We start from the raw sequence: 22,576 nt of genomic DNA, 5'->3' as shown, positions 1-22,576 counted from the left end.
CCCCTACCCAGTATATAGCTATTTGGTCCATTTTAAAATCTAAACCATAATGTAAAGATTGTTGCACTTTTTATTTCTTTTTAACAAAATTGTATTTTTTTCCAAAAATGCTAATGATCTTTTCCACCATTTTTGGGTTTTTTAATAATATCTGTTCATTCACATATACTGTGTGTGTTAAGGCAAATGTGTTGCTTACAGTAGCATTCGGGTTTACTGTAGCAGAAATATCTTTGGAAACCTCAACGGGGCCCTGTAGGTTGGTGGCAGAGGTTCCCCGAGATAGTTGGCTTGATGGGTCACTGTGATTTGGGAATGTTAAGTGACAGTGCTCAGGGGGAATTAGCTCATAGTCATGAGAATAGGCATGGGTTAACTCCAGAGCTGCCAGCTTGTTATGTGGAAACGGGATAATGCAACCCGCTATGGAAACAAATGTGATGTTTCATGATGTATATGAAAAAGTGGTCATCCCATCTGTTTTGGTTATGGAAGAGTTAAGCAATGCGACTGATTTTCAGCTGCCAGATACCTCTGTGTCTTCCTCAGCCTTGGAGGGGAACGCAGACAACATATACTAGGATGGTTTTGCAAAACTGTTATTAGTGATAATAAAAGGGTTTCTGTTGGTAGTAATGGGGTGAACACTATTTCTCTGTTGGTAGTAATGGGGTGAACACTATTTCTCTGTTGGTAGTAATGGGGTGAACACTATTTCAGCTGTTCTGGACAGAGGGGCTGCTAATAGGCTTATAGAAGAGGGCGCGCATGCTGTAGCAGCTGATCTTCCTCACCAGACGGAAGGGCCCAGTAAAAACGAGAACAGCAGAAATCTTGTATGAGACCCCAGAAATAAGCAAAACTGATGCCTTTCAAATCAAAGTCAAACAGTAGGGAGGAGTTAATGTAACCAACCCTAAGAGCTGATGGTGCTGAGACATGTGGTCCTCCTTAAATGACATTAAAGAGGTTGATGATGTTCTTGCATACAATGAAGGTCAGCAGTCAGAGCAGTTGCCAGTGGAGGGGATGATCTGTGAGGTTGCCGCTGGAGATGACGGCTCCATGGTCATGAGTCCTCTGCTGACAATGCTCTGTCCGACCAAGGCCTTATTTGTAAGAAGGTTGAAAACTGTGACATTGATGGTTTTGTCAATGGTGGGAAATATGATGAGTTGCAGAACTGTGGTGATCTGGTTACCATATCTGACAACAAAAATGGTGCAGATTATGGGTATTGATGAGTTGCACAGCTTTCCTTGGGCCCAATTTCACATGAGTGTCATCAGTTCAGTCAAGGTTCATGGATACAAAAAAACTGAATCGGTTTACATAAGTTTTCACATCCGTTGTCAGTTCAGTTTACATCAGTTTTGGACTTTTTGTTATTATGGTAAATTCCCATGGTTCTTTGCTTTCCCCCAGCATGCATTGAGCTTGCCGTGCTGTATTATGACATCAGTCAAAAAAAAAAAGGGGCATAACCTGAACTGATGTAAACTGATCGTCCGTTTACATCGGCCCCTTTCAGACGAGCAGTCCGTTCAGGTGCGCCTGTCAGTTTTTCAGCCGGATGCGCTATGCAAGTCTATGGGGAGCTTGGATTAAACGGACAAGCATCCGTTTACCCCTGGCTAGCCCCAGCTCCGACTCGCTCCGGTAAAACAGACGGATCATTGATTTGTTTCAACGGACTGGATCATGCCGGAGCGGAGGTAATCTGATGTAAACAGGCACATGTCCGTGTACATCAGATTCCCCATATTCCAGCACTTACACTTTTTTCCTCCATCGCAAGATGTTCATACTCTGTTTACTTTATGAAACCACTAATGTTTAAAGGGAAAATGCTGTTCTTGTGTGTGTTCACTGTGCATCCTATAACATATGAAAAAAAGAGAGCCACGTCACAAATGGTCTAATTTCTACTTCCTGGCTTTTAGTCTGTGGTAGTACAGAAAAATAAATGTTATGTTAGAGCAATTACTGCATGTGTAATATAATCAGTTCATTGTATTAGAACTTTCTCTACCTGCAGCTCATATGTTTCGTAATCACACGGGAGTAAAAATTACCTACTTGTGACAAAAGAGGGAAATTACAGAGCCTCGGAGCCCAGGAAACAGTGGGTGCTGATTCTGCTGTGTTATTACTGATATATAGGTCTGTATATGCTATATGTCCATCTACTGTAGAGTCTCTCAGCTTGACCATATTATAACAGCTGGTTTGTGTACTTTCTTTCTTTCCCTTAGGATGCAGTTTTACATAATGAGAAAAAAGCACTTTTTTTAGATTATTTCTAATTAACTCAAAATAATTAGTTTACTTATAACATGCTTTTGTTTCGCCAAGCAAGTCACGCAGATTTGCAAATCTCAATTCTTCCATTTTCTTTCTCTCACTCTCTTACTTTTTTCTTCTTTGAAAAGCTTACAGCTGAAATCTTCAGACCCCCTTCAGATCTTGGTTTCCCATGCAGTACATGTGTTTTGAATAGTGTTTTACCTGTTAAAGCCAGATCTTTACGCAGTTGCAATTGTATGGATTTGCTTTTGCCTGTGGTTGAGGAAATGTTTATGTGAGTAGATATCCAAAAAAGCAGATCCACATAGCAGGTAGTTCAGTGGCTCTAAAGGTGGCCATACACTTTACAACCATCGCAAGACCCTAGTCTTTGTCTGCTCCAGTTTTGATAAATACCCCCTCAATAACTTTGACCATTATCTTATAAAATAGATGTGAGCTGCCATTGCTGAAGTGTGACAGCTGCTGGTTGTAAACTTCTTGAACTCAATTACTGCTCATATAAAAGCTGAAAAGCAAGTTCATAGGTAAGCAACTGTCAGACTTTAGGTGACCTTTTGGCATTCACAGCCTCAGTGTTGGTGGGCTTTTGTTCTCTTAAAGCGGGTTTTGTATTCCCATTCCCAGTCTATGCAAATACAAAACCTGCTTGAAGCAGGTCAAATTCAGGTCAGCTATAGTCAACTACAGGTCTAATGTACCTGCAGCATCGGAATTCATTGACTGTAACTGATGCCATCTACACAAATTGTGAGCCCTTCAACACAGGCCCAAAATTAAGCTGAAAATTGGGGAAAATACAAATTACACAATTATACCAATTTATTTTTGAGTTTTTGGATTCTGAAATAAACTTTGTTGAACTGCCCGGTTACGTTTTTTTTTTTTTGTTGAAGGCCTCATGCACACTATGCGGAAAAACATTGCGTTCAGGTGCATTTGGAGCTCATTTCTAAACCCACCTGGGCTCGTGTAATACTTTTCTATGACTAAATGCACACTTGGATATCCAGCTGCATCTAGGTGCAGTCAGTCTAGAAGCGTTTACCCAAACTAGAAATGTCTGCGTTCCAGGTCCTACCCAGATAGCAAGGATAACTTGCCACAAACTTGTGGCAGGGTTAAATTGTAATTCTTGTTAACTTGCTGCACACGTTCCTGGCAAGTTGTAGACTTGCAGAACACTTGCAGGACAAGTTCTAGTTGACACTTTTTGAATTTGTAGCAAATTTTCTTGGCAAGTCTACAGCAAAAGTCCTGCAGGTCTTAGCAAGAGCTCTGCAAGTGTACAGCACTTTTGCAAAGCACGTTGATCTGGAGACTTGCAATGCAGACTTGCTGTAATTGTGCAACAAAATTGTGAAGCTTGGCAAGTAATTTTCAAACTTGCAGCTCAATTGCTTGCTATCTGGGTATTAGCCTGGTTTTACACTTGTAAACTCTACTAAGCCCAGCGCAGGAAAAAGTGATCTGGGAAGCATGTTGATGACTACTCTTGTGCTTAAACACAGCTGACTAGCGTGCATTAGGCCTAAAGGTGCCCATACACCTGGCAATCACGTCCGATGATCGAACCATTGTACAATTTTCGTACGGTGGCCCCATCCTGCCCCGACCACCGCACTGTTCAGTTAGCGGTCTTTAGCAGAAATCACCTGGACGAATTTCGTTATTCGACCACACAGATTTTCGCATGATCAATGTTAATGGTACGAATTTTGACGTAAGGAAACGTCACCAACCTTGCAAAAATTGTACGATCGACTGAAGTTTTCTAGCATGCTGGAAAGACGAACGATTTTACAGCATTTGCGGTTGTAGACTCCCCATCAACCTTACGCATATCGGATGAATACGCAATGGCAAACAAAAATCGGCCGATATTCGTAAGGTGTATGGGCCCCTTTAGAGTAAGCAGGATTGTTCTGAACAAATATCACATCAGAATAAAACATTAGGCATACCAGCTTGCCTTTTAAAAATGTGAAGATTTAGATTTTTTTCAAAAACAAGCTCAATCTGAAATGAGCATTGTGGGAGCTTGATGCCAACCCCGCTGTGATAATTGCCGTTTGCCGCTGCTTTTATTTTCCGAGGTCCTGTGCTTTTCTCCCCATGCATGCCACCTTTCACTCACAGGCAATTTACAACAGACTCTGGCAGTTGGCAGAGAGGTAAGGAAGGCAAGCGGAAGCGGTTTGTGCTGATTGATGGCCAAGTTTGTGCTTTCCTTGCATGATAAAGTGTTCAGAAAGATTATTATACCCAGCAAGCTTCTGGAAGAACTGAATTTTGAAGACTGGGGATTTTGACAGCATACAAGACAAAAGTGTTCGCGTACTGCAGGCTGCCGAGTTTAAAATGTCTGTATATGACATATAAAGGGATTTTGAATTTCACTTAAAAAAAAAAAATTCCCTTTGGTAAAGGATCAAAGTGAAACTCCTCATTTTTCCAAACAAAAGAAAAAAAATCTCTAAAATAAACTATAAATATTGAGGATTTTTAGCAAACCTTATTACGCATTTTTAACTTCTTTGGTTCAGTAATACATGATAGGTTGTGACAGTATAGCTGCTGAACGTTTTCAAAATGAATGCTAACATGGATATTCTGTATAAATAGGCATCCCAGAGTTTTAGAAAAATACTGCACAATCACATGATATAAAAAAAAAAAACCACTGCCACACCTCTTCCATTTATCTAATTTTGTAGTTCTTTGCATACATATATGCTTTTCTTTGTAATACACATAACGGGTGCGGTGCATAAGGCCTCATTCACACAGCTAAGTGTCGGCCCGTACAGATCCGTGCAGCGTGCACAGCCGTATCGGGCCGTTCCCGGGAAGTACAAGTGCTGCGTGTGATTGTACACAGCAGCTTCTTCTTCCCTATGGGAGGACATGGCCGTACGCTGCCGTGTGCTCACCCGAACTGCATATCTGTGCAGGTGTTCGTGCTCGGACCAAGACAGGATCCATCCTGTCTGCGTATGAGTTACAAGTACGGACACCCACACCCGCACGCATGTGCAGCTCAGGCGAGCGTACGGCCGCAAACTACCATAGAGAAGAACAGGCTGCTGCGTACAATCACACGCAGCACCTGTCCTTCGCGGAACGGCCCGATACGGCCGTGCACACCGCATGGATCTGTACGGGCCGACACTTAGCTGTGTGAATGAGGCCTTAAGTGAACATGCCTTCTTCAGCAGAGAACCCTTCCACGCTCCTACCTCCAATCTAAGTAAAATATGAGCCGCCAGCACCTAGTTGAAATGCTCATTCAAAAAAATCAACATAAACCATTGTGCGAATGCTGTACTTGCTTAAAAACTGAATTCCTGTATACTATGCAAGTCCCTGTTCACACCACCGGCCTTTGTCGCGCGTATTTGTCAGCAGTGAAAAGCTTAACACAAGCCTGTAGCTGGAAAAAGTACATGAGCTTTTTTTGGGGCAGATCCCTGCAATTTGCCCCTTTTTCTATTGAGTCTATGGGGACAAATCACGCTGATATGCCCAAAAAAAATCTCATGTAATTTTTTCCTTTTGACAAGCGGTTTTCTACACGCGATGCTATGCTGAAGTGTGCACAGGGACTATAGAAATAAATGGGATTTCTTTTGTTGAGCTTTTCAGTGCAACACACGCCTATGTTGTGAACGGGGACTTACAGCAAGTAAAAGAAGCGGCTTTGCACTCAGTCAACGCTTTTTTATGCAAACAAATTATTTCCCAAAAATAAAGCACAATAAACCAACCCTCCAAAAAATGACAGATCTGTTGTTAAAAACCCTGGGGTACCCCACATTCATCTAAGCACACACCATACCCAATTCACACTTGCAAATGGGGCCAATTGCATGAGCCTCGAAAATTGCTGCTTGACTTTGCATCCAGTTTATGTCCAAAGGCGATCATCTGCAGGTAATTGCAGCATGCGCTATTACAAACAGCTCCAAATGGCCACTAAAACCTTTGGGATCTGTTAACTGTCATTGCTCAAAATCAATTCACTTGGAGGCCACTGGACACATTTTCTTCTTCCGTGGGGGCCGCTTGCCAAATTTAAAAACATTTCATACTTTAAAATAAATTGTAACTATATACGGTAGCATTGTTAATGTCTGCGTGTGTTTATAATGTCAGTATATGCGTTTGTGATGTTTTCTTTGTATGCAATGTCAGTATATTTTTTTGTGATGCTTTTGTGTGTATTGTCCGGATTTCTGTGAGAGATGTCGGTATGTCTGTTCAGGGCAGCCATCAGAAATGTTAGGGCCCCTTACACAGCTTTAGGCCCGGATTAAGAGCATCACGGCCTAGTGCTGAGGATTTTGGTGGGCCTTTTGTTTTTTTGGAAAATGTTGACGGTCACCAGGGCCCTCTTCCTCCTGTCCTGGCTGTAATTTGTAGTCTCTCTACAGCTTGGAGTCAGTTGTGGAGCGCCAGGGCCCGGTTGCAGCTGTGAGCCTGGTAGATCTGCCACTGACTCCAAGTTGTAGATAGACTACAAATCTCAGCAATACAGAATACCCCCGGCTATAGAGGACTACAAATCCCAGCAATACTTTATACAGCAATGCAGAATACTATGAAGCTACATACCCTGTGTTCCTCCGGGTACATGGCTTGATGTCTCCAGTGTCTCAGGAGGGCTTTTCAGAGGGGCTGTGCAGGCTCTCTGGTGGCCAGTGTGGGCTCTCAAGCAGTGTTCATTTCGTTGGCAAATTTTTTCCCCCCGTTTTATGGCCATTTTTCAATGATAAAACAAAATTAAAGAGTAGTTAATGGGACGAAAACTATTTTCGTCCGGTACCCAATTTTCATCAACATTCTCCTCCCCACTGGTGCTGGCTGCAGCGGTCTGTGTTCCTTTCAATCCCGCTGCTCTCCCCGCCTGTATAGGCAGAGGCAGTGGGAACAGAGACCACTGCATCCGGCACCAGCAGGGAGGAGAGACTGTCACTGCATTCCCACGCTGCTCCTCCTCGTACCTCCACTGCTGCCCGTTCCTCCTTCTCTGCCCGCCTTGTTCCTCCTTTTCTGGCCACTTCGTATTCTTCATTTCTCCCCTGTTCCTCCTTCTCTTATGGCGGTGTTCTCACCAGTGTCAAGTCTCCAATCAGCGGCTGGCACAATAGCCAGCCTACTATTGGATATTTTAAATTGTAATAGCAGGCTGGCTATTGCACCCACCCACTGCCTGCTGTCAATCAGCAGAGGAGGGAACTGAAGGAGAATGTTCTCCATCAGATCCTCTTCTGCTGATTGACAGCAGGCAGTGGGCGGGTGCAATAGCCAGCCTGCTATTACAATTTAAAATATCCAATAGTAGGCTGGCTATTGCTCCCAGCCACTGCCTGCTGTGTTGACATTCAGCTTCCTTAGCAGCTGAATCCAGGGAAGTGGAAAGGTGACACTAGGGATCTAAAAGACCCCTAGTGTCACCTTAAAGAGAACCTGTCACCTCCAATGTGCCATCACATAGGGGGCTTGTGAGCCCCCCATGTGATTAGCAATGAAGTAAAAAATAAAAGTTAAATAAAATTACTCCAGGGATATATAATGAAATGAATTTGGAAATGCTAGAGAAAAGCTTAAATAATACATTACACAAAAAATTAGGTATGCACCGATATCGGTGCCGATACCGAGTATTTGGGCAAGTACTCGTTCTCGCCCAAATGCTCTGATGCCTAGCCCGATACTTCTTGTATCAGGAAGCAGGGCAGTGCGTCTTTACATGCTGCCCGGCTTCCTGATTGGCCGGGAAGCCGACTTCATGCTCCCTTGTCACTTGTGACGGGAGAGCATGGATGCGACTTCCCGGTCAATCAGGAAGTCATGCAACGTGTAATGACACTCTGCCCAGCTTCCTGATTGGTCGGGAAGCTGACCAATCGGGAAGCCGGGCCCCTTATGACGAGGGAGCATGGAGCCGGCTTCCCAGCCAATCAGGAAGCCGGGCACCGTGTCTTTACACGGCGCCCGGCTTCCATGATTAGCCAGCAAGCTGGCTCCATGCTTTCTCGTCACATGGTGACGAGAAGCATGAGGAACGACTTCCTTGCTAATTGGGAAGGCGGGTGGCGAGTCTTTACACACCGCCTGGCTTCCTGAATGGGACTTCCGGTACTCGATATTCGGTATCGGCGAGTAGCGGGGGAAAAATTATATGTATCGGTGCATCCCTACTAAAAATAAACCTATTAGATTTTAGTCGACTAAAACAAAAATTAATCTGATGACTAAAATGCAACTAAAAATCAAAATTAATTTTCGTCAAAAGACTAAAGACAAAAATGAAATTCGGTGCCAAAATTAACACTGCTCTCAAGGGGCCAGTGTGGGCTTGCGGTGGTCAGCGTGGGCTTTGGGTGGTGGGTTGCGGTGTTCAGTGCGGACTCTGGGCTGCCAGTGCGGCTGCAGAGTGGCCTCTAGCTGGTCAGTGCAGAGGTCGGTGCGGCCCCTGGTGTGACCTCTGGGCGGTCAGTGTGGCCTTTGGGCGGTCATTTAATTTAAAAAGTAAAGATACATACAGTGTGTCTGCCATTGGTAATGTATCTGATCATATTGTTTGATGTTCATATTATATATGTGTGTGTGTGTGTTTGCATACAAATACAGAGAAACACACACACACCCTCCGTAGAAATATGCGCACACCCGTACACACACACACAAATACACATACCCCCCCACACACTATTACACACACAATCATGTACCCACAGCCAGAAATACACATACAGTAAGGCCTCATTCACACCTGTAAGGGCCCATTCACTATCCCTGGATGCACAATCAATGCATCCAGGAATAATGATTGATGCCTAACTGCATGTAATTATGTCACATACCATTTAGATGTGGTGTGGCGGTGTTTACATGTAGTGGCTGTCACCTGATCATTAATTTGAACCGGTGACACCTGCCGCATGTAAACGCCAAATTAGGGATTCCTGCTGCAGGAAAACACAAGTTCCTGACACCGAAATCCATAATCGCACCTAAACTTACAGGTTTAAATGGGGCCTAAATACACACGCAGAATATGCACCCCCCTTCCACCCTGCACATAAAAAAATACAGAGCCCCGTCACCTGCACAATCTCTGGTGGTTCAGTGGTTGATTAGTTAGGTCTGCTCCTTTGGCTGGTGCAGACCTTACTAATCCTTCCTTTTGGCCAGAGCTCCGACTGAAAGGAACAAGTGAGTGCCGGTGCTGACAGGAGCAGCTATGTGGTCTGCATCTGACAGAGATGCAGACTGTGTAGTTGTTACCACAAGTCGGGTACGGCTTACCTGACTGTCAGCCGGCTGCTGGCCGAATGGTACCGTTTCATGGGCTGGTATTTTGAGACCCCTGCATTAAACTCTTGTAATAAACTGAGTCTTGTAAAGTATAAGGAAGACACATAACTTTAGGAAACTTGTTCATTAGAGTGTTACAGAGCACTGGAACCTTTTGGTCACATCAAAATGCCCATTAGGATTGTTGCACATTATCAGACTGGCTTTATGTGATTTGACCTTAGGACTGGGTCTTCGCATAGCAACCTAGGTTGTGGCCTAGAGAGGCAGCACACAGCCCCCAAACCATCATGTTGCTGACTGTCAGTAACGCATTATTTTTGATAAAATAGCTTGTGCATTTTGCTCTTGGATGAATGTACCATTTTCATATAGTTCACCAACTCCACTGTCAGTTTTATGGGGTCCAGCAGAAGCCCAAAGTGTAGTTGGTCTTAAATGTTTTTTAATGCATAGCTGCATGAATTTGTATTTTTTATATCAGCAAGGAGTTAAGGTTTAATATATTTGAACAGAAATTATGATGCATTAAAATCAGTTGCTTCCAGTTTCTGCTCTGATGTGGAGTTGTCCTTTTAAGTTATGTTAATTGATCTTTTATGAAAATAGTCACAAGCTGATTCCTTGTCCTCACCATTTACTTTGAGTCCCGCAAAGTGTTAAGGGCACCACAGGTTTATGTTTCTGAAGTCCTTGAACTAAATCCCCCTGTATATAAATAAATTAAAATAAGCCTTCCTTTGCCATTGGCATTTGAGATGTGTTCACAGCAGCCACACAGACTGTGAAATTGTTCAGAAAAAAGTGTTTTTCCCGCCTGTCTGTTTGGCGTTGCATGTTTAATGCTCCATGAGGGAAAGCCCATCTCAAATGACAGGAAAAAACTGCTTAATGATTCCTTCTAGGACAAAACATTCCATGGGGCTGGAGATGAAACATTTCTTCTCTCTTGAAAATTACCTTTCTAAAAGGCGGCCAAGCCTCCAGATCAGCACGCACAACAGACAGAGCATGCTTTAATTGGGAATATGGTTGTTGACCTACACTGCTTGATAAAAGCCTCTGATTTATCCAGCATAGTGTCTTTGTACCCAAAGTGCACTCTTTTGATCCAACACCTTTTCATTCATCTCTTCACTTCAATTGTGAATTTGGTTATTGACCTCGGTGATTTGATAAAACTTTTTACCAAGAGAACAATCTTTTTGATCCAGAACCATTTCAGCCGCCCCTGTCTGCCTTTTAGTAGTCTTTTATGTCCTCCTTCTTACACTCATCTTCCACTAGCTGCTGTTGTTGGGATAATAGGCTAGGAATTGGCGTGATGCTACTTCAAATTTTATTAGCATTTTTTTTTTGTAATTTGTGAGGCCACTGTGGAGCGATTCCAAGTCATACCAACCAGCCTCCAAAACCAGTTCTCAAAGGGTGCACTGAGCAGTATGGTCCAGAGCCAAATGTCACATGCAACATACAAGACAGCATGTTGACTTAAAGTAAACCTGTAGCCAGGCTATATGGACAATATGGTTCATTTTAAAGCCCAAAACATTTTTTTTTAGTTTTTGATAAGCTGAACTTCTGTTTTACTGTCAATATTTCTTTATTAAAGTCAGGTTATGTAGACACAGAAAAAAATATATTTTAGGCGATCTACAAAGACTCATCTCTTCAGTGAAGCCTATCCCACCTCAACCTGACCACTTAATCATCACATTCTCAAACAATTCATCCCCCCCACAGCTACCTCCTCATGTATCACTTGCCCCTCCATCTTAGATTGTAAGCCCTCACGGGCAGGGCCCTCCTTACCATCTTGTCTTGAATTGTATTGTAATTATAATTGTCTTCCTTATATTGTAAAGCGCTGCGCAAACTGTTGGCGCGATATAAATCCTGTATAATAATAATATGAAATATATATAATATAAACAACTTATTAATGTAGAAAACCTTAACTATTCTGAGTTAACAGTCAGGGCTAGAACGTCTGTTTTAAATGTCAGCTGTATTTCAATGGAGGATTTTTTTCTTCTGTTCTTGTTCTGTGTCCTGGACAGGAAGTGTAGTGCAGTCTCCTTTTATAATTACACAAGCAGGAATAAAATCTTAACAGATTATATATTTTGTTTTGATTGGAGTAGGTGATAATATCACTTTAACTGAGCTTTGGGCAAATATAAAAGACACCAATGAATGCAGCTCTGTAATTTATCAATACGCCACGCAGTGTAAGTAACATAGTTAGATCTTGCAGATCCTGTACAGCAAGTCTGGAGAGCGAGAAGAAGGAGCAGAAGAAGTAGCCAATGAGTTAATATTCTAACATGAAGCATGTTGATGGAAAGAGAAAGCAGAGTGACAGATGAGCGCATCACTGTGCTGTTTCACCTTTCACTGTCCACTCACAAGTTGGAGGGGGTCAAAAATGACCTGGCCTCAGCAGAAATGGGTAGATTGATGTTGGCCGGCAGGCTGACTTCTATTGGCCAAAAAAATATTGCGGGAGAAATCTTGAAATTGAAGCATTGGTTTGAATATTGCAGCACAATCTGTTTTTGTTTTATTTTTGAATGGATTATTCAGTTTTATCTTAATTTTGGCTGGAATTCTGCTTTTAAAATTGCAGTGATTTAATATAAAAAATAGCTATGTAAGGGGTAGTGACCAAAAAAAGAAAAAAAAAAAACCTGCTTTTAAACAGCTACAGATAAACAGCTTTATAATTGACCATCAGCCCATTTTCAGCACATACTCCATTATTAGATGTGTTCTAGCAATATGCCAAATTTCACACTATAGATGAGCCGAAAAAAGAGAGAAATATTTAGAAAATCCGAACATATCATAAGAGCAAAAATAAGTGGTCGACTTAATGTACAGTATATCTAAAGCCAAAACTTTTCTTTTGGAGGGGACGGACTGGTTAAATCTTCAATCAGGTCTTTTCCCATCTGGGAACGCTGACTTCACTTCCCAGTGGTCGGAAATCTCTCTAAATTCCACTGTTAAGACAGCTGCCAGTGGAACATGTTTTCCTTCATTTCCTTTTCCGGTGACAACTCAAAATTTTTACATTTCCTTCACTTTCTGTGCCAATGACAATGTTCACCAAGACAAATGGAGAGGGCAAATCACCTTGACGCAGACAGCAAGCGCAAAAAATCCAAAGGGATGTAACCCTGTTCTATCCAAAATCCTGAAAAAAGTATTTGGATACTCTTTAAAGAGAACTAAAGCCAGCCCTTTCTTTTTTTTGGGGGGGGGGCTTTAGTAAACGTACTCCTTTGACCCGAAAGAGAACTAACGTACTCCTGTTACCCAAACTCAGCATATAGTGTGCTACTGCCCATCTATTCATATATCAAATCAGTATTTTCAAAAGGAGAAGTATAAAATGAGAAGCTACTGCCCACTATTTGAGCAGTAGCTTCTCATTTTATACTTCTCCTTTTGAAAATACTGATTTGATATATGAATAGATAATTTTATCTACTCAGAGTTTCATCATCAATAAATAAAGATATAGTAATAAAACTTGCTGACATATGTTTTTGTGGTAAGTATCCCTTTAAACTGCAAACAGTATCTACTGATTAGGAATGAATGAAATTGCAAGCTTCTGTATCATGAGCCATATACCTGCAGTCAGTTGACAGTAACATGGTCCTACGATAGTCTAATCCAGCACCAGATTGCACTGTTACAGCTAACTGCTGTGGGCAAGAGTCCTCTTACCGGTCCCCAGACCATGTGTGGGAGGTAGGAAAGGAGTCCTTCTCCCCTACATCGCCTTGGTTAGCACTTACACCTTACAGCACTGGGATACCGGGTTAGAGGCCCGGTCAGGACACCATCTGCAAGGAGTGTTTATGTTCTCCCTGTGCTCACTTGGGTTTCCTCTGGGTACTTCAATTTCCTCCCATATTTCTAAGACATGCTGATAGGTTAATTGGCTCCTGTCTAAAATTAATAATAATAAAAGTCACAAAACTTAGGCTTCTTGTCTCTTTCTGTCTTCAATTAGTCACTTTCAGCCATCATAATAACATGGGCAGGGCAGTACAGACACAAATCAGGGTGAAGGGAGACACGAGAACTGCCCATTTTTCCTCTGGGTACTCCGGCTGCTTCCTTCTACATCCCAAACACATGCCGGTGGGTTTACAGGCTCCTGTCTAAATCAGCCCAAGTATTTGAATGTGCGGTAGGTAAAGTGCTGCTTAAACTGTTGGTGCTTTGTAAATAATACCTATAATAAATACATTTGTTATGCACTCGCCCGGGAGCCCAAATATAACGATCATCGTGAGAGAGTTTAGCAGCTTTTTTTTTTGTAGTCTAAAAACAGAATGTGACTATGTTTTTGTATTCATTTTTTTAGAGCTTTTAACTGCTTCTCATTTCAACACGGTTCCCTTTTCTAATTAGTCTAAAATTGCTGAACTTGCTTTTGGTTATTATATTCAAAGTCTAGTGTAGAGCCTCTTCACACTGTTCCTCATTGAAGTTCATTCAATGCCCTCCACTCTGCTTCTTTTCTCTGAAAAGGCTTGTTCTTGTCTCCCACGTTTTGCCTCTTTTGGATCTATACATAGGAAGCACTCAATCCATTTCCTTTTATTCACCTGGTAATGACAGCTGAGTGCCTGTCATTTTCTTTTATTTTTCTTTGATGAAATTCAATTCCCCCGCATTAACATAGCAAGGCACAGGACGCTGTTCCATTGATCCCGAGCGTCGTACACTCTGTCCTCTGCCTTTTACAGCCAGAAGCTACAGAGCCGGCCATAGACAGTGACGAGACAGGCAAACCGTTTATTGAACGCCAAATCTATAGCGTCAAGTTGCAGGTTAAATGCAAGTTCAGTGAATATTGAAGATTTCCTTTTGTCAGTTGAATGTCTTTACATGGCAGGAGGCTGTGGGACGAATAGACACTCTACTGATGAGTGCACTTTAAAGACACCTTTGAATGTCTAAGCAGATCAAATATTTTCTCCTGCAGTTCCCTAATAGATGTATTACATCCCTCAGTGCTTTTACAAGTTCACATTTTGTTTTTGTTCTTCAAACAAGGAGAAGTTAAATAATCCTAGCTGGAGATCTTCCTATTTTTACTGTGCACCTACCATAAAATCAGAACATAGTCCCTATCAAACTAAAATGCATATTTGCATCAGAACACACCAGTTTGAAACAATACAAACAGAAAGCCCAGACACCATCGACAGAATCCAGCATTAGGCTGATAAGTATTCAAAGTGGACATTTTCACAAACATCTACATTTTGCAACTGCAACCTGAAAGTCAGGCATGCTTGGTGTAGATTCAGGGATAAGCAAGATCAATGCACATCTAATTGGATACAGAGATGCCTTTTTTCATATTACAGCAAGAAGTATTTATACCTTTTGACTCTCATTCCTCCCCATCATGAATGTTTTATGTTTTCTGCCATACATTTCAAGAAATATGTTACTCCTCGGCTTAGAACCCCAGTATAATCTTTAGGAAGATTGCAGTAAAGTAGCTCCTCATGGTAGAGCTAATAATATGCAAATAAAATGCTTTTCCAGATGCTTTGGAAACCTTTGTCCGGGGGTCTGTTCAACTCCAGCCAGACTGGATAAGTGCATCTCTGTGCACAAAAAACGGAACTTATTTTTGGCCATACACCAGATCACAATCCATAGCATTTGCATCATGGTGCACTACGGAGAATATGTTAACATCAACTTTGTGTGAGGGTGGTTAAGGGCAACGCAAAGCAGTGTTACCCTGCAGTAGTGTAAACTCATGTGGGGCCAGCCTAAGGGTTTATGGCGACGGGTGTTTTCCTGCGTCTGACATTTATTCAGCAAAGTTCGATTTGAATTTAATGTAGCAGTTCACAGGCTTCGTACATTTGACCTGCTTTGCATTTATAACTGGTTAAGTCCTAATTGAGCTACACATGTCAGGAAGGGTTTAATGAGACACACAAAGTGTTGTAGATTTTAACTGTAAGAAAATAAATGTAATGATAATGAAATAATAATAATGTACAATTTGTTCCATCTGAAGAATACATTACCCTACTTTAAGAGTACATGGTTTCCTTTTTTTTTTTTTTTGTGCTGGCCCCTGGCGGGGAGCATCTTCTTTTCACCTTTCTACCAACTTGTGTTTTTTCCTTTTCCTACTTTCGCTTTTCTGTTACTCATTTTCTTCTCTGCATGCTTTGGTAATTCCTGATTACTGAATGTCAAATAATACTTAAAAATGTACGAGTAGGAATTGCTATGTTCAGCAAACCCTAACTGACATGGTAATTTGTCACAAACAATTTATGCTAATCTGTCACGCACTCTTCTCTTGTCTTTGTTCACCTCTTTATGTTCACTGAGCCTGTTTCTTTTCTTCCCCTCTCCTTTTCCCTTCTCTTCGTGTTCCCCTATTTTTTCATGTATTTCTCAGAATACATGCCCACAAAGCAGAATACTATTCTGCCATAGGGACATGTGTTCTGCTGATGGAACATGTGTTCGGATTTGGCGACATGTATTCAGTTCTGGTGACATCTGTATATAGCCCTGGTGAGAAACTGCCCTAAAATCATCAGTCTGTGTTTTAGAAAAAAATGTTGCATGTCCCTTTTAAGAAAAAGTATTGGTAATTGGTATTAGTACATGAGGGCCAGTACTTGTACTTGGTCTTAAAAAAGTGGTATCGGGACATCCCTAATCTCCATAAACAAGTAATACTTAGTAAGTCACAGTTGATCTAGAAAAGGTTAAAAAAAAAAAGACCCTACAAGCATGGTCTAATTTGCTGCTACCAGGACAAAAAAATCTGTCCTGATCCCCTAAAGCATTGGGATATTCCACGTATCAGCAATTTTTGGTGATATTACTTATAAACTGTTTATAAGCAGTTGGAGAATAGGTCTCTTTACTTTTATCTGCTAAGTGCTGCAGAAAAAACTCTTTGCTTGACAGCACTAGGAGAGCCGGACTGCCGCTGTCACACGCAAGCAGCAGCTCAGCTCTCAGACACCTCCACACCCTGCAGCTCTGATCATGGACTGAGAGTGATATTGATTAGAGCAGTGTTCAGTGGGGTGTGTCAGACTGCAGGAGAGCTGAGTTCCAACTTTATTATGTGCTGGCAGCATATGGGGAAAAAAGAACTATATTTATTATTGTATATCAGGCGGTAGGCAAAAACTGACCCTCCAGCTGTGGTGAAACCTACAAATGCCATCTGGGAGTCATGCATGGAACTGTCAGTCTTGCAATGCCTCATGGGATGTGTATTTGCACCACAGCTGGAGGGCCTGAGTTTGCCTACCCCTGCTGTATATGCTGCCTGACCGGAAGTTTGAACCATTTCAATAAAAGCTGACCTCTGGGAGTGCTATATGGTTTGTTCCAATCTATAAATGTATATGTGGAGGAAAATGTTTGTGTGTGTGTGTGTGTATACAGTATATGAGCGGGAAGTATGTGAAATTTAAAAAAGGAATTAATTTGGAAAAGGAGTACTATGCATAAAGGTATTAGCCCTAAACATTTGCCAGAATACAGTATTTTTCACTATAGTGGTTCTTTTTCCCTTGCAGGGTGGAGGTTACGTTGGCGAAGAAAGACATTGGCAGTATGTGGGCAGAAGTAATTATTGGCAATAAACAAGGAGAGTTCATCGCAGATCCGGCACAGTGTGCAGCTATAGCGGAACAGCTATTGCACCTCACTTCTGAAGACTTGGTAAGCAGGGCTCTATCTACATAGGGAGCAAATTAGGAAACTCGCATGGAAACAAAGCAACTGCTGAGAACAAGTAAATCCAGTCAGTGTACTGGTAATGCACAGTAATCCAAGAAACACTACAACTATGCTAAAGCCACTTCACTTTTTAAATCTGACTTTTAAACAATTCATCAGGAGACTTAAGTGTACTTTTGAGGTTGTTCATCATCTTGTAGCGTCTACATGCATGGACCACACCTGAAAGTCCATTTTAAGGTAAAAAGAAGGCCATGTCAGAACCAAAGAGCACTCTAGCCTGCTGATAATCTTGTAGCTAGTGACTGATTATGCTACCAACTTGTTTACAATTCTTAAAACCCTAGGAGTAAGGTTCAAAAGAACTGACAGCTGGGAGAGAGATGGGACTGTGCCCATCAGAAAGTTAGCGTGGACATTAGCATTACATATTGCAAACCTGTGGGTTGTGTGCCATCTCCAACGTGCTTATCCATACAAAAAGCGGCATAAAAACTGCCCCTGTCACTTGATCTTTACCTATGCTTATCACAGGGATGTGGTTAGACAGTTTGGGTATAATTAGTGGATCTCTGGTATCCACAAGTCTGTTGCAGGTCTTTGCTCAAAAGGCCTTTAGATCTAGGATTGTATCATATGCAAATACCAACCTAAAGACTTAGGTTCAGGTCACTGAAACACAGGTCACTGAAACACACACTGCATTGAAATCTGTGGGAGGATGTAGGGTATTTGCATGCAGTGTGCACTCAAGTTCAGGGACTCACTGGGTGTCCACGATCTGCATCCAAACTCTGCACAAATGTATATGCAGGATCCCTGCAGTGCTAGTTATGTTAGCTGCCTCAACATTCTTCGTTACATATTCACTTCATTGCAGAATGGCATGTTTGACTTAAGTTTTCAGTTGAAAAAAAAATGCCTGTTTAGTTTGTGTATGTTCAATAAACAACTGCTAAAGCTTCTTAACGTGTTATGTTGGTGGGTATAGGTAGTAGTTGAACACCATGTGAAATGTCACATCTTGTAGTGGGAGCATGTGTACTAAATGCCAAAATGGGTAAGAAACTGCAGAGTGGGGGTGAATAACACCATTTGCATTACTGATACTGGTGCTGGACTGGGCAGGTACTTCTATTTAATCAGATTAAAAGAACATGAGGGGAGCTTAGATATGCATCAGAAGACAGTCTAAATAATAATTAATCTAGTTACTATATGATGCACATGTCTCTTAAAATACTTTTTTTTTTTTTACCCTGACAGAGACAAATCCTCCACAGTGTCTCACACCCTCACCCTCCCAGACACTGCAGCCCACAGTGGGAAGGTTTCAGCAGCAGAGGCAGTGCTGTAAATACAGAAAGCAGTGAGCACACCTAGGTGTGACCAGGTGCAGAATGAAAAGCTTCAGACTGGTCAATCAGCAATAACAATGCTGATGGACATCCCAGTCTTCATCCTTTTTTCATTCCTCTGTATTGAATGCAGGCAGGGCTACATGAGTGGCAACTCTGCTATGAATTCAGGAGTTGTGCTGCATTATTGCACACCATCAGAGGAAGCTGCAATAGGTGGACTTCACTTACAGCAGAAGTAGGCAAGCTCTGGCAACCCCAGCTGTGGTTCAACTAGAAGACCCATTAGGCATTGTAAGACTGGCAGCCACAGACATAAATCCTAGAGGCAGATGCATCATGAGATTTGTAGTTTCGCCACAGCTGGAGGTGAAGAGAGAAAACTAAGTGCAGATGCAGTTATATGCTGCAGTACATTTTGTTTTTCTAATGGGAGGCCATAATACTAGTGTAAGACTCCATAAAAAAATACTATAGCCATACAGCATAAAGCAGCAATGTAGTTTAGCGGACACTGGTGGAACCAAGTTCTGGCTGCATGAAAAAAAGTCAATATACATGTATTTAAAGCTGAAGTTTAGGCAAATAGCTAAAGTGGTTCACACATATCTCTGCATTTTGTGCTCTTTTTATTTATGATGTGAAAGGTTGATCTGGAAGGGTAAAGTTTTTGTAACTGGTTAGCTATGCAACTATGTAGTTTACATTGGGTACACACACCTTTTTTTTCTTTTTCAGAATGCAGTATTAATGCCAGGTTTAAAAAAAAGTATAACAGTTATTACTTTATCAGCATGACTAATTCTAATATCGGGCCCCTGTGAAGAAAACTCATTTGGAACATATTCATGTTGGAGATTAGGATTCCTGGCAAGCTGAAGAGGCCTTCATTCTCTCCTGACTGATGACCTCTCAGATACTCTGCAGAGTAGAAATAATTAAACCAGCAATAGCCACATGGTGTAGAGTTCAGATTTTGCAGTGCGAATAAACGTGGCTTCGTTCTTTCCACGGGAGAATGAGATTGCAGAATCAGAATCTTTTCAGTATTTACTATGACAGTCTCCTATACATGCAATGGTCTCCCAGTAATGCCGACAGGGTTATGACATGGCTGGAGATGTTATGTGTAAAAACACAGGATTCTGATGATGGCTAATGAACCAGTCAGCCCTTCGTAATTATACTTACGATAGTGTTAGGCCACATGCACATGGGCAGAAAAAACACAGCTTTTAGAGCTATTTTTTGAAAGATTTAGGCCTCATTCACACGAGAAACTGCCGGCCTGTCAGATCCGTGCTGCGTGCACGGCCGTATCGGGCAGCTCGCGCGCGAAGGACAGGTGCTGCGTGTGATTTGTACGCAGCAGCCTGTCCTTCTCCTATAGGAGTACGCGACTGTACACCGCCCTACGCTCACCCGACCTGCATGTCTGTACAGGTGCGGGTGTCCCTGCTCTGACACACAGGATCCATCATGTCGGCATACGAGCACGGACACCCACCTGCACCCGCACGGATGTGCAGGTCGGTAAGTGTAGGTCCGCGTATGGCCGTGCACTCCCATAGAGAAGGACAGGCTGCTGCGTGTAATCGCACACAGCACCTGTCCTTCCCAGGAGCTGCCCGATACGGCCGTGCATGGATCCGTACGGGCCGGCCATTTCTTGTGTGAATGAGGGCTTAACGTAGATGGGGGTATTTTAAAAGAGGACTACGGCCAAACCTTTTTGCTATATGTCCTCCTGTGACCTTAAACTCCGCATGTAGCAAGCTATTGCCGGCTATATGCTGACAGCACAAGGTCAATATTGTCGGGATCCACCCCACTACCTGATTCTACTTTTTGAAGACACCTCTATGGTGTTTAAAACTGACCAATACCAATCAATGTGCTTTTTTTGTTGAAAGTGTATTTCCACTTTTGCAGCCAAATTGGGATTTTACCATTTTTGTGTTTGTTACATATTCATATAGCATAACCTAAAAAAAAATGCAAAATTACTCTGCTTACATATTACTTTTCTCTTTTTTGAAAACTCCAAAGCTTAAGTTTTCATCTGCTATGTAATGTTAAGGAGGGAGCTGGGGAGATAATGTTTGCAATAATTAACCCTGTCTTTACTGTGCTGGCAAATCTTTTTGACAGTAAGCCAGATTTGAACACTGTCCTAAAAAAGGGTTAACAATCTTGAGGCTTGGGTTCTGCCTTGCATGCTAATTATGAGAGTTAACTGTCTTTAACTTTAACAGGTGAACTTTTAGTGCACTTATTCAATCCTGCACCTCTTGCTCCCTCAACTTTTTTTTTTATTCTTTATTTTCAGCAGTAGAAATATAAGACAATGTTCAAAAAGAGAAGAACTATACAGTATAAGTGCAGAAAAGAAAATAAGTCAGCAGCAACATGAAAAAAGCTAGGAGGTAGTATAACCCTAAGACCCATAGATGGCAAAAAATCTAACCATGTAGTCCACATGCTGCGCCCATTTGAAGTCCTGGGTTATCCAGAAAAGGAACTTCAATCGGAAATGAAAGAAGAGGTAGAAAGAGGAAAAAAAAAAGAAAGAGATTGGATTGAGGGAAACGGTGAATAGGGCAAGAAAGAACAAGGTAGCAAAGAGGGAACAGGAGAACCTCCTCCCCTCCCCACGCACAGCCCCGAAACCTGTCGATTAGTCAGGAGCAGGCACCTCCAGAATGAAATGGGCCAGTACAAATCCATGCCTGTGTCCCCAGTCAGTGTACTCCGGCACCCAACTTGAGTCCTCACCTGTATTGCAGTCCCAACAGCGCACTATAGTCAGGGGAGGTCGTAAGTTCGGTCCAGTAATACCAGGTGTGATTTGAACTACGCCTCCCTATGATTAGCAAGTTTGCAAAAGGATGTCACCAGCACACCATTAAAGTGAAATCAGCAAAAGCCCATTTATTGACTGTCATTCCAATACAAGCACTTTCGGGGCCGCACAGGGTCCCCTTCCTCAGGCTCTTCTGGGTTAATGAGTGGTTCAGGTTCAGCTTTCCAATGCAGTTAAGTAAAGCAAGACTTCTGGCAAACCTCTGGCTCGGCACATATCAATACTGGGATTGCTGGTCAGTGTTGCATTTCATTATAAGTAACGATTAAAAGAAATGTGTTTGTTTTCGTTTTGCTAGAACCCGGATCCAGATGGAGACAAACCTCCCTGTAATGCCCAGGAGCTGGAAGAGTGTGATGTTTCACTTGAAGATTGTGCAACACTCTGTAGATTTGATGGCAGCAGTTTAAAGGCCACTCATGTGGTAAGGTGCACCCATTCTATATTGTTTTTAAAATCCAATATTTATATAATTTCTGTTTTGCACCTACTTACGTAATTGAATAAACAATCGGCAGTGTTACCTTGCAGAGTCCTGCTAAAAAGCTTCACTGGTGCGGAAAATAGGATAATAAAAACACACAAAAGGCACAACATTTCATAGCACTTACAAAAGTTGATATTATAGAAGGCTCCAGTTGGGATGTACATTTTTCCTTGTGCCCAGAGTTCAGAAAACATATCACGACTAACTTTATGCTTTAGTATACACTGGCCAGCCAAAAAAAGAAAAAGTCACCACCTGGATTAGCTCAGCATATAGTTCAGAGCCTTCCATTGTATAATTAGTCTAGGTTCAGCAACGTTCTGTCCCCATAAAATGAGGTCAGCTGCCTACCTGAATATACTGAGTGACCAGGTTTTTCCATCCGTGGATTTCTTCCCTGATGGCACATTGGGTATTTTCCAAGATGACAATGCCAGGATTCATTGGGCTCAAATTGTGAAAGAGTGGTTC

At 42.1% G+C, this 22,576-nt stretch overlaps 1 protein-coding gene across 3 annotated transcripts in view; it reads left to right on the top strand.

The window, feature by feature from the left end:
* The window catches only part of NUDCD1 (NudC domain containing 1), a 120,080-nt gene that overhangs the window by 64,549 nt on the left and 32,955 nt on the right, over positions 1–22,576 (top strand). For 2 of the 3 annotated variants that reach the window (XM_018570773.1, XM_018570760.1), the window contains exons 7-8: positions 17,235–17,379; positions 21,917–22,047. In XM_018570773.1, the coding sequence (XP_018426275.1) occupies positions 17,235–17,379; positions 21,917–22,047 (276 nt within the window). The remainder of the gene's footprint in view (positions 1–17,234; positions 17,380–21,916; positions 22,048–22,576) is intronic. The other variant, XM_018570765.1, reaches the window with a different exon arrangement.

The sequence above is a fragment of the Nanorana parkeri genome, unplaced genomic scaffold (assembly GCF_000935625.1).
Source record: "Nanorana parkeri isolate BGI_ZX_2015 unplaced genomic scaffold, ASM93562v1 scaffold39, whole genome shotgun sequence".
Classification (NCBI taxonomy): domain Eukaryota; kingdom Metazoa; phylum Chordata; class Amphibia; order Anura; family Dicroglossidae; genus Nanorana; species Nanorana parkeri.
The sequence above is the reverse complement of the archived record's forward strand: the minus strand, read 5'-3'. Positions and strand labels throughout refer to the sequence as shown.